A 13,809-nucleotide genomic window follows, 5' to 3' on the forward strand; every position below is an offset into this window, starting at 1 on the left:
AACTGGCGAAGTGTCGACTGAAGGGACCTCATTCTGAGACGACCTCCGGGAACCAGTTGGATGAGGGATGACATATGGCCCAGGAGAGTCCTCCAAAGAGAAACTGGCTGCATTATGGAGGACAAAAATTCTTCGACCAGACTTAGAAGCTTGTCTATCCATTTCGGAGCGGAAAAAGCCCTCAAAATCTGGGAATTAAAAACAATCCCCAGATAAGTCATGATCTGGCAAGGGATTAGACTGGACTTGTCGGGATTAGACTGGACTTGTCGAAATTGATATAAATGCCCAACTCGACACAGAGACAGAACTATCTCCCTCGACCGGAGACATTTCTCTAGAGATTCGGCCTGGACTAACCAATCGTCCAGATACCGAAGCATTTATTACATTTAACTGAAGCAGAATAGCCGAAACAGGAGCCATCAGCCGAGAAAAGACCTGTGGAGCAGTGGTGAGGCCGAAACAAAGGGTCTTGAACTGGAAAACTCCCAGGTCCGTGAAAAACCAAAGGTAAGGTCTGCTCTTTGGATGGATGGGGATTTGCAGATAAGCATCCTGCAGATCGATGGAAATCATCCAGTCCTCCATCCTGACGGATGAAAGAACAGTCTGAACAGTCTCCACTCGGAACTTGGACTTTAGAATGAACTTGTTCAAGACCAAAAGATCTATGATGGGGCGCCAGGCACCCGAGGCCTTTAGAACTACAACACCCGTGAGTAAAACCCAGGAGGAGGAGGAGCTCGCTCTATGGCATCCTTCTCCAAGAGAGCCGAAAGCTCCTTCTCCAAGGCTTGACCCCTGATTGAGTGCAGGGAATAACCGCAGAACTAGAGAGGACGATTGGAAAGTGGAGGTCTCGAAACAAAAGGGAACTCGCAACCTACCTTCAGGACCTCCACCACCCACACATCCACTGCTCTCTCCAGCCAAGCTGACCAATGGCGAGAGAGACAAGCTCCTACTGTGGTCTCCGGGAGAGGTAATGACTCCTACTTCCGAAAATTCTTACGCAGAGTCAAGGAAGAAGAAGAAGAAGAAGAAGAAGGTCCACCTGGAGGTTGAGCTCTTCCCCTGCCCTTAGAGCCACGCCAAGAACCTCTCCAGCGTTTCAAAGAGTGAGCACCAGAGGAGGAAGCTGAGGTGCCAGAAACCTGAGATGAACTCAGGAAAAACGAGCGAGAAGGAGGAGGTTGTTGGGCTGGAGCAGAAGGAACGGGAGGAAGACCAGAGGAAAAAGCCCTTGATAAGGCCCAGTGAGCTTGGGATGAGGCATCACCCTGATGGTCCTTCGAAAACTCATATATCAAATAGGGAATCGCCAAAAGGAGAAGAGGACAACAAACGGCTTCTCTGAATCTCCGATACAGAGGAGGGTAACTGCGACAAATACAAGCTACGCCTTAGAGAAACAAGAAAGGCCTGCATTGAAGCGGCAAGCTCGTTCTGATGTACAGAAGCGATTGAAACAGACTAGCAGAATTTCTCAAAAAGAGGAGCATCGGGAGGAACGAACCCGGAGTCCTTGATATACATTAAAAGACCTCCGAGGACCCACATATTGAAGGATTGAGCTTCTTGTAAGGGGCTCACAACAGACTCCATGGCAATAACATCTTCGATTGAGACAGAGACCGAAGCAAAGGTTGACCTTAAAGTCGGACAAAATCAGGATTTGGTTGGGGGGTCGAGAGAATGAAGTATCATCCTCCACCTGATAAACTCCTCTCCGGTGTCGTAGAAGAGAAGAGAGCTTCCTCTTCCCTTCCCCGATCACCTTCTAAAGTTTAGCGGCGACGTACACCCTCACTCTCGCGAACTTCTGATCAAGGGAAAAACTTAAAAATTCCCGCGTCTGGGAAGGACTGTCAAGAAAAATCCCTTTTGTAATACAACGAGGCAGAGGCTGCTTCTGCTTAGGCCTCGCCTGAGGAAGAAAACTCAAAATTAAATAAAAAAGTTTCTTGAACTCGACATCTTGACCGCTGTTCAAAGAAACCTTAATATCACACGAATCCACGTCATCATCATCGTCAGATCCTATCTGAGAAACTTCCCCTGAAGTAAGATCCTGACGACTAGCTATCTTAAGTCTAACACTAATACCCCTCCCCCCTTCTCCTAAATAAGTGCCCTTTGGCACTGTTACGGGACTAACAGGGGACACATTGGGTAAAGAATCGTCAGGCACCTGCCCGGACCGGATCCCCCTAGGCCTTCACCACGACGGGGTTCACAAGCCGGGGTATCTGTTGCACCGTTACCCATGGTGCTGTCGACAGGTACCTGATGAGGAGCTGGAAATGAATTTAAAAAGTGTTAGACATTCTAGTAAAAGCTTCTTCAAAATTCTCTGACAGCTTGTTAAACTTAGCTGAAATGTCTCTATCTAGCTAAACTAAGCTGTAATTTTTTAAACTTTTGTTTCCAACTAGTTTCCATCGCCAAAACATGGGGTTAATACTCCCTGCTACTCATCCTTGTCCCACAAGCCGGGCAATTCCTGATGTTGCTGGCAGAAAGAAGCATCGAATTATCTTGTCAATCCACTGGACTGTTGGACAGGTCACGTAATTCCGGGTCGCACAAAAATTTGTAATATAATATAAATACCACAATAGAAATAAAAGTTAATTCACTATTTCGTGGATGTAATACTTGAGTGGTAATTAACAAAGTCGCATTAACAATTAATGAGAGCTTTAAAGGCACAAAAAGGTTTAGGAAATTTATAAAGACCGGCTGTGATGTAAACAACATGGGGGCTCATTAACAACTGATTTTCAGGGAAGGTTTTGTAACTGTCAACGGCAGCGTTGCCAACTAGCGGACGGAATAGGAGGTAACAGTAACAGGGTTGCCAATGTGGTAAATTTTGGTGCGGTTTTTGGGGATTTAGGGCTAGATAAATTATATTAAGGTAATGTTTATTAATACAAAATTTGGAGTATTATCTGATACAATGATATCAGGTATATGTACCAAAATTACAGAATGTCTTCCTCAAATGACCAATGGTAACAGCTGACATAGTGGAACAAGATAAACGAATATCCAAAAATTTACTATGAGAATCTACAATTATCAAAAAATATTTACCATCAATCAGTCCTGCATAATCTATGTGCAGTCGAGACCATGATTTACCAACAATAGGCCAAGACACTGTAGGAGCTCGAGGATTTGTAAAATTCTTAAAACAAATGCTACAATTCTTTGTGACTTCTCCTATGTCCTGGTCTATCTTTGGCCACCATATCCAATTCCTTGCCTCAGCTTTCATGGCATTTATACCATTATGCCCACAATGCAAATGGTTCAAAACCTTACATCTTAACTCAACAGGAATCAAAACTCTATTTCTATACAATATTACATCATTATGGAGAGATAAATCATCTTTTACAGAGGCATATTCCAGAAGTGACATATTATGTTCCTTTGACCATCCCAGCTTCAAACAATTTTTCAACTGAGACAATACAGCATCCTTATTGGTGAAATGTTTAACTGCCTGAAAAGAATGTCATCAAAATCAAGTAATTCAACCAATTTAACATACTCAGCTGGTGTACCAGAATGAAAATCATCATCAAGTGGCAATCTGCTTTAAGGCATCAGCAATTACATTTTCCTTCCCAGGTTTGTAAACTAATTCATAATCATACTGAGATAACAACAAAGCCCATCTTTGTATTTTAGAATTAGCATTACATGGAATGTTTCCCTCTTCTAAAAAGTCCCAGTAATGGTTTATGATCAGTTCTAGCAACAAAATTCCTGCCAAGCAAAAAATATCTAAAACGTTTCACAGCAAAAATAAGAGCTAATCATTCTCTATCTAACTGAGAGTAGTTCCTTTCTGCTTTAGATAGGTTTTTACTTGCAAAATAAATGGTTTTCTCTTGGTCACCAACCTTTTGTAACAAAACACACCCCACACCTACAGGAGACGCATCCACTTCAATGGTTAAAGGACTATCCCCATCAAAACTAGTCAGCACTTTGGACTCGGAAAAATCTCTTTTAATGTACCTTCAAACGCCTTCTGCTGTACTGAAGTTCGTCTAAATTTAACATTTTTCTTCAACAAATCATACAAGGGAGCTAGCTTAGAAGAAAAATTCGTTATATCCTTGCAATAGTAAGTAATCATACCTAAAAAAGATTGAACTTCTTCAACAGAAGTAGGAAATGGGCAATCTAAAATAGCTTTCAGTCCCTTTGAAGATGGCTCAACTCCTTCACCTGAGATGTGGTATCCTAAATATTCAATAGATTCAGCCTCCAAAAAAGTCTTAGTCTTATTTATTTGTACATTATGTGCTTGCAAAAGTTCCAAAACCTTTCTTAATCGGTGATCAAGCTCCTTTTTGGCAGCACCACTTACAATAATATCATCTAAATAAGCAGCTACACCCTCCACATTTGCCAACAGTTGAGAAATAAAAATTTGGAAAATACCAGATGAGGACAAGCCAAAAGGTAAGCGCTAATATTTAAACAATCCTTTATGAGTATTAATTACTAAGTACTCTTGACTTTTCTCATCAACAGGTATTTGAAAATGACAATTTGTCGAAAATTGCATTTTTCCTAACTATACAAACCTGAGGTCCTTTAACAATAGGAAGTAGCTAGCAGCAGCTGGAATGGTCGTAAGCTTCGAACAAGGGGAGAACGGTAGTTAACTGCTTGTCCGACAGTGCGCGTGCCGCGCGCCTGGGAGGTGAAGAATCACTTTTGCTTTAGGCCTATGCAAAGAACGCAGAGTGAGGGGTGGCATGAGGTGGGACTATATGTAAAGGACCTCAGGTTTGTATAGTTAGGAAAAATGCAATTTTCGACAAATTGTCATTTGTTCCGATACGTAATACAAACCCTCGGTCCTTTAACAATAGGAAGACTCACTTCTTGGTGGGAGGAATCTGAGTCTTTGTGAACAGACAGGTGTTCGCCCAACCTTGGAATGCCTCCCTCGTCGTAAGAGCGAGGGAGGGATCCAAGCCTCTGTCCGATTGATCGGGGTGTGCACCGCAGGATCAATGGTCAAACCTCTGGACCGAGTACTAAGAGAGAGGCAAGCGTATCTCTTTGTACCAGCAAGCAACAACTTGTTCCTGTTCGCAAGAGGCAACATAAAGTTATGGGTTTCTCTCTTGTTGGCTTCCACTTCCCCCCCCCCCCCTTGTTGGGGGAAGTGGTGGATAATTGCTCCCATCCCTAGTGAAAGGGATAGGATGGGGCTCTGTTGAGTAGCTCACCTGCATCTCGTCCTTATCCAGCAGGGTGACGACCGTATCCCTCTACCCACAGGTAGAGGGGGAGAAAAAGATGGGAAGAGGAGTCAGTCAAACACTCATTCACTCATCCATTCTTACAGTCACACCAGGACTCGATGCTGTTCAGCCTGCGAGGGTCTGGGTTCGCTACACAACGTGTTGAGCAGCCACCACGGGTCCCAAGGAAAAAGATCCAAGGACCTGTGGGCAATATCCCGAAGGTAGGAGGAGGTGCATGTGGTCTGGTTGGACCAGACCCCTGCCTTCAGTACCTGTGCCACGGAGAAGTTCTTGCGGACAAAGCAGCATCTCCTTCACATTGAAGGCGGTGAAGTCCATTAGGGAGGGGATTGTGAAGGACTCGAAACGATCGTCAGGGACCGAAGAATTCTGAGTCTTCGCTACGAAGCTCGGTATGAAATCGAGCGTCACGGATCCCCATCCCCTGGATGCTTGACTTCGCAGGAAAAGTCATGCAGTTCCCTCAGAGGAAAAGAAGGGAATAGTCATATGACCTATCCCTCTTCTCGACTTCGGTGATGTCCAGTACCCATACTGGTCTATCCATCTGCAGCGAAGTGTCTCGCATCCTCCTATCCCCATGCAGCGAAGTTCTTCTCGGTAGTGGATAGGACACCGCCACTCCATGGTGGGTGTCGATGGTATGGGTACTGGGACAAGCTATTAGGACGAAGTAATGATTGATCGGGAACCACCGAACTAAGTCCACAGCGTAGTTCATAACTGACTCGGGCGCTCTGACAGCTGCCGACTGACTGGTTCGGTAGTAAGGCAAGTTGTCCAAGCATCCGAGTAAGTCATGTGACCTTCGCCCTTTAAAGGGTTATGCCGAGAGACCAAACAAATAGTGTATTGGTTTGTCACCGATGCCGGACGGCGAGGTGATTATTCTCTTAAGGCATGTGCCCAACAGGCGAAAGTCAATTGCCTTCTAGAGACCGAGGTCCCTGAAGGCAAGACATTCTCATAGTAGTTGAATCTCAGCTAAGGAGAAACAACACTATGTGCCGTTGAAGACGAAGGTAGACATTGAATGCAACCTACATCTTCACAGAGGAGAGAGCCGATACCGTCCTCTGATCATTCCAGTCCTCATCGAGGTCGAAACCTCTCAGGAGGACCGAGGAGTAGGGGGTGGGAGCGCTGCAATACTCTGTAGAAACGCTGCTGTCGCAGTAGAGGAGGGGGAATTAGCTTGTTCAACCGGCCAGACCTGAGCGAGCCATCTTGTCCGGAGACGAGAGGCTCTACCTGGTCCAGAACCGAGTCGAGAAGCTCCGATCGCGGCAAGCCCACCATCAGTCTGGGCTCCCTTCTTCGGGCTTCAGAACGACTTGAGCCGTGACGCGGGCTCTGCTGGTGGGAGCGGCGATGTTTTCCCGAAGTCGTTGTGCTGACGAATCAGCGCAATAACCTCAGTACAATTCCTCTGGATCTCGGAAGTCACAGCATCTTGCAGAGTAGGACCATCAAGCCCCTCGAACAAGAGCATATTCCGAGAACCTCCCCCTTAAGGAGGGGGAACTGCGATAGACCCCTCTCGGATTCCTCCTGCCACTTGCGCGTACATCCTGGTCGGTCCAAAGATCGTACCTAGTACTTACGGCGTCATGACGGGATTGTGAGGGGCATGCCCCTCACAATCACCCCGCTGTGCCTCGCTCTTCCCGGTGCAAACCGAGGAAGTTGCAGGCATGGGAGAGGAAGACATGACGCTCCTCTTTTGCTCGCTGGCAGAACAAGCGGGCTTGGAGGGCTGCAGGCGATCGCCAACTTGCAGGCCTAGTCGAGCCGTTTCCCTGGGAAAAATGGCTGGACCGAGAACAGCGGTCCCGATCTCGTGTGCAGAGGAGCTGCCACTGGTCCCCCTATCCGCCAGGTCCCTGTGGGAGCGGCGGTCAGGAGACCTGCAGAGACCATTGTCGCGGTGAGACTGGTGCGTATCCTCGCGGTGCGTCATACCGCTGGTACTAGCTGAGGCTGGCGCCAACGATCGGGAGGGGGGGACCTCTTCCCAGCCTCAGCCCGTGGCTGGTCAGAGACAGTCACGTCTACAAGGGTTACCAGCTGGTTGCTGCGAAAGCGGCCGCTGGCCTGGCGAGAGTCACCTGAGCGGCTCTCACCAGCTTCTGCTCCGTGTCGCGGTCCTGGCGCCGAGCGAACTCTGGTGCCAAAACTTTGGCTATACAGTCTCCCGCGGGAGATCGTATACTCGGAACCTCTCACGAACGAGAGAGTGAGCCGGAACCTGGCGTAGCGGCAGCGCCACTAACACCAGGCGAGGAAGTACCGGTGGTAGCCGGTACCCCTCTGGTCCCCGTCTTCTTCTTCCTGCGGAAGGGGAGACGGGCCCTGTTCCCGAAAGAGCAGGAGGACCGGCAGAAGAACCCCCCGTCCCACGGGAGTGGGAAGAGCCCTTAGAAGCTCCTGAAGGAGCCTTCTTAGGGGGGAGACCCGGGTTACCAGCTGGTCGCTGCGAGAGCGGCCTCTGGCCTGGCGAGAGTCACCTGAGCAGCTCTCACCAGCCTTCTGCTCCGTGCCGCGGTCTTGGTACCGAGCGAACTCTGGCACCAGAACTTTAGCTGCACGGTCTCCCGCGGGAGACCGCACACTCGGAATCTCTCGCGAATGAGAGACCGAGCCGGAACCTGGTGTAGTGGCAGCGCCGTTAACACCAGGCGAGGAAGTACCGGTGGTAGCCGGTACCCCTCTGGTCCCCGTCTTCTTCTTCCTTGCGGAAGGGGAGATGGGCCCTGTTCCCGAAGGAGCAGGAGGACCAGCAGAAGGACCCCCCGTCCCACCGGAGTGGGGCGGGCCTTTAGAAGTTCCCGAAGGAGCCTTCTTAGGGTGGGGGGGAGGCAGCCTTCTTCTTCTTCGGCTTGGTTGCCTTAGAAGTCGAAGGGGAAGAGGCGGCAGCAGACGACGAAGAAGACGACAATGACACCTTCCTTTTCTTCTTCGTCAGCTCCCGCAGGACAGACGTCAGATCCTCCATCCAGGACGGAGCCGGGGCAATTGCCGAAGCAACACGGCCCGGCTGCACCTGTCCGGAAGGACCTGAGTCTGGGGCAGCAGCACCATGGACAGGAACGACGTGGGCAGGAGCGGGAACAGCAGGAGCGGAGAGAGCGGCTGGGCCAGCAGCAAGAACAGCGGTAGCGGCAGGTACGGCCGGTACGGCAGGCAAGTCAGGTAACCCAGGAGGCATAGCTTCAGCCATCGACATCCTGGGTACCAGTGGCAGGTCCAGGGGAGCTTTTGGGCAGTGGAAGTCTGGGGTCGGCAGCACAAAGAACCCAGGTGGAGCGGCACACCCCTCCTCGGCACAGCAGTGATTGGCTCTTGAACGGTGGCTGTCGGCGTCACCGTCATCACATGCAGGGTATCACAAGGTGAGGAGGGGCGGCATACCCTGGGGTAGTGTTGTGGTGGTCACCGCTTTATGGGTGACCGCCCCCGCCCCCGCCAGACGCTGAAACAGCCCCTGGACACTAGGCACGCCCTGCAGACCCAAGGATGCCCACACCTGTCCCAGGTTACTCGTTCTGCGGAAGCAACAAAAGTGATTAGCCCCCCCGAACGAACGGGAGACCCCGAAAACAATTGTACGTCGGGGCACCGAGAGCCCTCCTCCACGCTCGATAGTTCGGGCGAGGAGGAGGACCCGGATACTCCTCCCCCCCAAAGGGGAAGGTGCCATTCCTGGGAGCTGAGCGGGGGGAGGGGCAGGAAAGAAGACGAAGAATCGGTTACCAAGGGAGTCGCGGGAGAGCTTTCCGACGACTTCTTGGCAGGCCTTCGCTTCCCCCGCCCCCGCATAGCATCCACTGCACCTACACCAATAACGTTACAGCGCGAGAGCAAACGTGCCCTCTGCACCGAGCGCAATAATAAAGATTAATTCCCGGTATGAGCGGGAACCAATCCATAATGAATATTGATGCAATGAAATAATATATAAAGTGAAACAGAATACTGCACTTGCGATTCACTTTCACACAATATAAAAGAGTAAGGATCAATTCCCGGGTAAGAGCGGAAAACTTGATCCATAATCAAATAATATATGAAAATGAAAAAGAATACTGCTCTTGCATTCACTTTCATACAAATTAAAGGGCTAGTGCCGCGAGCATTCTCGCCCTCGGCCCCGAGCGCACAGGGCAAAATATAAATGAAAAAGAGTACTGTACTTACAAGTTTCACTTTCACAATTTCACCCAGAAATAAATGACTCGGCACGAGCGCGCTCCCGCCCTCGGCACAGAGAACATATGAGGATCAACTTCAGGAAAAGAGCGGAAACCGCCGCATCTACGGTGATAGCTCCATTTCTAGACCCATAATTTATTTAATTAATGAAAATGAAAACAGAGTACTTACAATTTCATTTTCAAACCAAACAAACCAGTAGTGGAAAACACAATATAAACAAAGCATACGACGATGAAGCGGGCAGAGAGCGATGACGAACACGTCCTCCACACACGCGGCCGAAAGTTAAAGTGATTCTTTACCTCCCAGGCGCACAGCGCGCGCACTGTCGGACAAGCAGTTAACTACCGTTCTCCCCTTGTTCGAAGCTTACGACCGTTCAAGCTGCCGCTAGCTACTTCCTAATGTTAAAGGACCGAGGGTTTGTATAACGTATCGGAACAAATAAGCATTCTTAAAATCAATTTTAGAAAAAAACTTTCCCTTACCAACAACAGATAACAATTCCTCTATCTTTGGTAACGGGTACTTGTCATTATGAATTCGTTTATTCAAAATTTTAAAATCTCCACAAATCCTCATTTCAACTTTATTAGGAACTGCCCATTCGCTACGTGATATGGTTTTCATCATTTCAACCGCTACTAGCTTATCTAAGGCATCTTCAATAATTTTCTTGTAATAAAAAGGAACTGTGTGCTTTCATAAACTTTGGGGTAGCATTACCTTTTATATGAATCTTGGCCAAAACACCAGTAATAGGTTTACTTGAATCTACCAAGTAATTATCTAGCAGCTTTTCTGCACTCACATTAGCAACCTTTATTACTCTAGTACCTTCATCTATTCCAGCCAAATAAATACCTACTTGCTGCATTAAATCTTTACATAAATTGGTATTACAAGAATCAACAACATAAAATACCTGAGAAACCTTTGTGCTATTTATAAAGTACAGGAGCTAACACTTTGCCCAAGACATCAATTTTCATATTCTCGTAACCTCTTAGCTTTTTATTGCATGGTTCCATATTTAGTTTTAACCTATGTACCCACTCTTTGGTTATAGTAGACACAGCAGCGCCATGGTCAATCTCAAATGCAACTAAATTCTGATTAATACTGAAACAAAATTCATCAGAATTAAGAGCAAAAATCTTTCCTTAAACCATTAACAATCTATCATCACTGTTGTCTTCATAATCATCAATAGTTTTTACAGCCTTCTTACCTTCAGCCCTACTATTGGAAGCCTTATACAGTGATACCTCGAGATACGAAAGGCTCAACTTATGAAAAACTCGAGATACGAAAGCTAACACGAAAATTTTTCAAGATACAAAAGGTTGTTGCTGTAAAGTCCGAGATTCGCCCGGACCACCGATAACAATTTTGAAACTGAGTAGACTCGCCACCATCCTCCTGCTCTCCCATTGGTTCCTGATGCTAGTCATCGCCATGAGATCCCTCTCTCCTATTGGTCAGCAACCTTCCCATCATGCATCTACTACGTAGCAGCGTACCTCGGCCACTCGTCCCAGCATCGTTATCGTACAAACACGGTATTCGTTCGTTCTAACGATTTTGTTTATTAACGTAAATTCGTTAGTGATTTAGTTGCAGTATAGGTACTTTATCGTGCTGTGTGAGAACTTTACTCTACTTATACGTAAATTACGTACAGTATATAGTAGTCATGGGTCTCAAGAAACTTGAAATTCATGGAAAGAAGAGGATGCTCTCTTTGGAGACAAAGATGGAGATTATAAGGAAGTATGAAGCTGGTATGCGATTGAGTGTGATCGCCAAGGAATACGGCCGAAATCCGTCAACAATAGGCACCATCCTTAAGCAGAAGAATGTCATCAAAGCAGCTACACCTTCCAAGGGCGTCACTATTTTGTCCAGCAAGAGGACCCACGTGCAGGACAAGATGGAAAGGCTTCTTCTTGTCTGGATAAAAGACAAAGAAATTGCTGGCGATACGATAACGGAGACGGCAATCTGCCACAAGGCCAGTGCTATTTTCGGCCATTTGATTGCCAAGGCCAAAGATGACGGAGGAGATGGGACATCAACACCAACCCCAGACTTCAAGGCTTCTCATGGGTGGTTCGAGAAATTCCGTAAACGGACTGGCATCCATTCGGTGGTGCGGCATGGGGAGGCTGCCAGCTCGGACACGAAAGCGGCAGAAGCCTTTAAAAAGACGTTCGACGAGATGATGACCAAGGAAGGCTATAGTTCTCAGCAAGTCTTCAACTGTGATGAGACTGGCCTTTTTTGGAAAAAAATGCCTCGTCGGACGTACATCACGGAGGAAGAGAAGAAGCTACCCGGGCATAAGCCTATGAAAGACAGGCTTACTCTCGCACCTTGTTCCAACACCAGTGGAGGTTGCATGGTGAAGCCCCTACTGGTCTATTATTCAGAGACTTCTCGAGCCTTCAAGGCCCACTAAGTGCTTAAGGAGAAGCTTCCAGTGATGTGGAGGGCTAATGCGAAAGCCTGGGTAACGAGGATTTTGTTCACGGAGTGGGTAAATATGTTTCGGCCCGACAGTGAAGAAATTCTTGGAAGAGAAGCGCCTCCCTCTGAAATGTCTGCTGGTGTTGGACAATGTCCCTGCACACCCTCCTGGCCTCAAGGAAGATATCCTAACGGAGTATTCCTTCATCAAGGTTCTTTATCTTCTGCCTAACACCACCCCTCTCCTCCAGCCCATGGACCAGCAAGTGATATCGAACTTTAAGAAGCTGTATACGAAATGACAATTTGTCGAAAATTGCATTTTTCCTAACTATACAAACCTGAGGTCCTTTTACAATAGGAAGGTAACTAGCGGCAGCTGGAACGGTCGTAAGCTTCGAACAAGGGAGTTCGGTAGTTAACTGCTTGTCCGACACTGCGCGTGCAGCGCAACTGGGAGGTGAAGAATCACTTTTGCTTTAGGCCCAGGAAAAATTGCAGAGTGAGGGGTGGCATGAGGTGGGACTATATGTAAAGGACCTCAGGTTTGTATAGTTAGGAAAAATGCAATTTTCGACAAATTGCCATTTGTTCCGATACATAATACAAACCTTTCAGTCCTTTAACAATATGAAGACTCACTTCTTGGTGGGAGGAATCTGAGTCTTAAGAACAGACTGTGTTCGCCCAACCTTGGATTCCCTCCCTGGTCGTAAGAGCAGAGGGAGGGATCCTAGCCTCTGCCCAATTGATCGGGGTATGTACCGCAGGATCAATGGTCAGACTTCTGGACCCAAGTAATAAGAGGGAAGCAAGCGTACCTCTTAAAACTAGCAAGCAAGAACTTGTTCCTGTTGCAAGAGGCAACATAAAGTTATGGGTTTGTCTCTTGTTAGCTTCCACTTCTCCCCCCTTGTTGGGGGAAGTAGTGGATAGTCACTCCTATCCCTAATGAAATGGATAGGATGGGGCATGGTCGAGTAGCTTACCTGCATCTCATCCTTTTCCAGCAGGGTGACCACCATGTCCCTCTGCCCACAGGTAGAGGGGAGAAAAAGATGGAGAGACACTCTCATTCACTCATCCATTCTTGCAGTCACACCAGGACTCGATGCTGTTATGCCTGCTTGGGTGCTGGGTAAGCTATGCAACGTGTTGAGCAGCCACCACAGGTCCCAAGGAAAAAGTATCCAAGGACCTGTGGGCAATATCCTGAAGGTAGGAGGAGGTGAAGGTGGTCTGGTTGGCCCAGACCCCTGCCTTCAGGACCTGCGCCATGGACAAGTTCTTGCGGAACGCAAGGGAAGGACCAACGCCCTGACTTCGTGGGCTCTCGGACGAAGGGTACGGATGTCGTCGCTACCATCAGCCTCGTACGCCCTCCTGATTACCTCACGCAGCCAGAAAGAAAGTGTGTTCTTGGATAGTTCTTTCTTGGTCACCCCGGTGCTAATGAAGAGGCGTCGACACTCAGGCCTGAGGTGCCAAGTTCTCTTCAGATAGCGTCGTAGCGCCCTTGCAGGACAAATCAGCATCTCATCTGTATCGTTGTCGGTGAAATCCAACAGGGAGGGGATTGTGAAAGACTTGAACCTGTCGTCAGGGATCGACGGATTCTGAGTCTTAGCTACGAAGTTCGGGACGAAATCGAGCGTCACAGATCCCCATCCCCTGGAATGTCTAACATCGGGTCAGATCCCTGTCTGACGACTATCGGAGCGGCTCGAAGGGTCTTCGAGTCAAACTCCTAAGGACGAGATTCACATCCCACCTCGGGCCTGAGTTCCCTGGGTGGGCAAGATCTTTCAAAGCTCCTCAT

The 13,809-nt window shown here is 48.0% G+C and overlaps 1 protein-coding gene across 1 annotated transcript; it reads right to left on the reverse strand.

The window, feature by feature from the left end:
- Positions 1-2,971: 2,971 nt before the first annotated feature.
- Positions 2,972-13,015, reverse strand: LOC135224826 (uncharacterized protein K02A2.6-like). The gene is made up of 6 exons (XM_064264149.1): positions 12,980-13,015; positions 10,574-10,633; positions 10,248-10,446; positions 4,162-4,416; positions 3,632-3,783; positions 2,972-3,517 (listed from the first exon to the last, which is right to left on the reverse strand). Exons 1-6 carry the CDS (start codon positions 13,013-13,015, stop codon positions 2,972-2,974), a joined length of 1,248 nt encoding a protein of 415 aa, XP_064120219.1.
- Positions 13,016-13,809: the final 794 nt, after the last annotated feature.

The sequence above is a fragment of the Macrobrachium nipponense genome, chromosome 12 (genome assembly GCF_015104395.2).
Source record: "Macrobrachium nipponense isolate FS-2020 chromosome 12, ASM1510439v2, whole genome shotgun sequence".
In the NCBI taxonomy this organism is placed as follows: Eukaryota; Metazoa; Arthropoda; class Malacostraca; order Decapoda; family Palaemonidae; genus Macrobrachium; species Macrobrachium nipponense.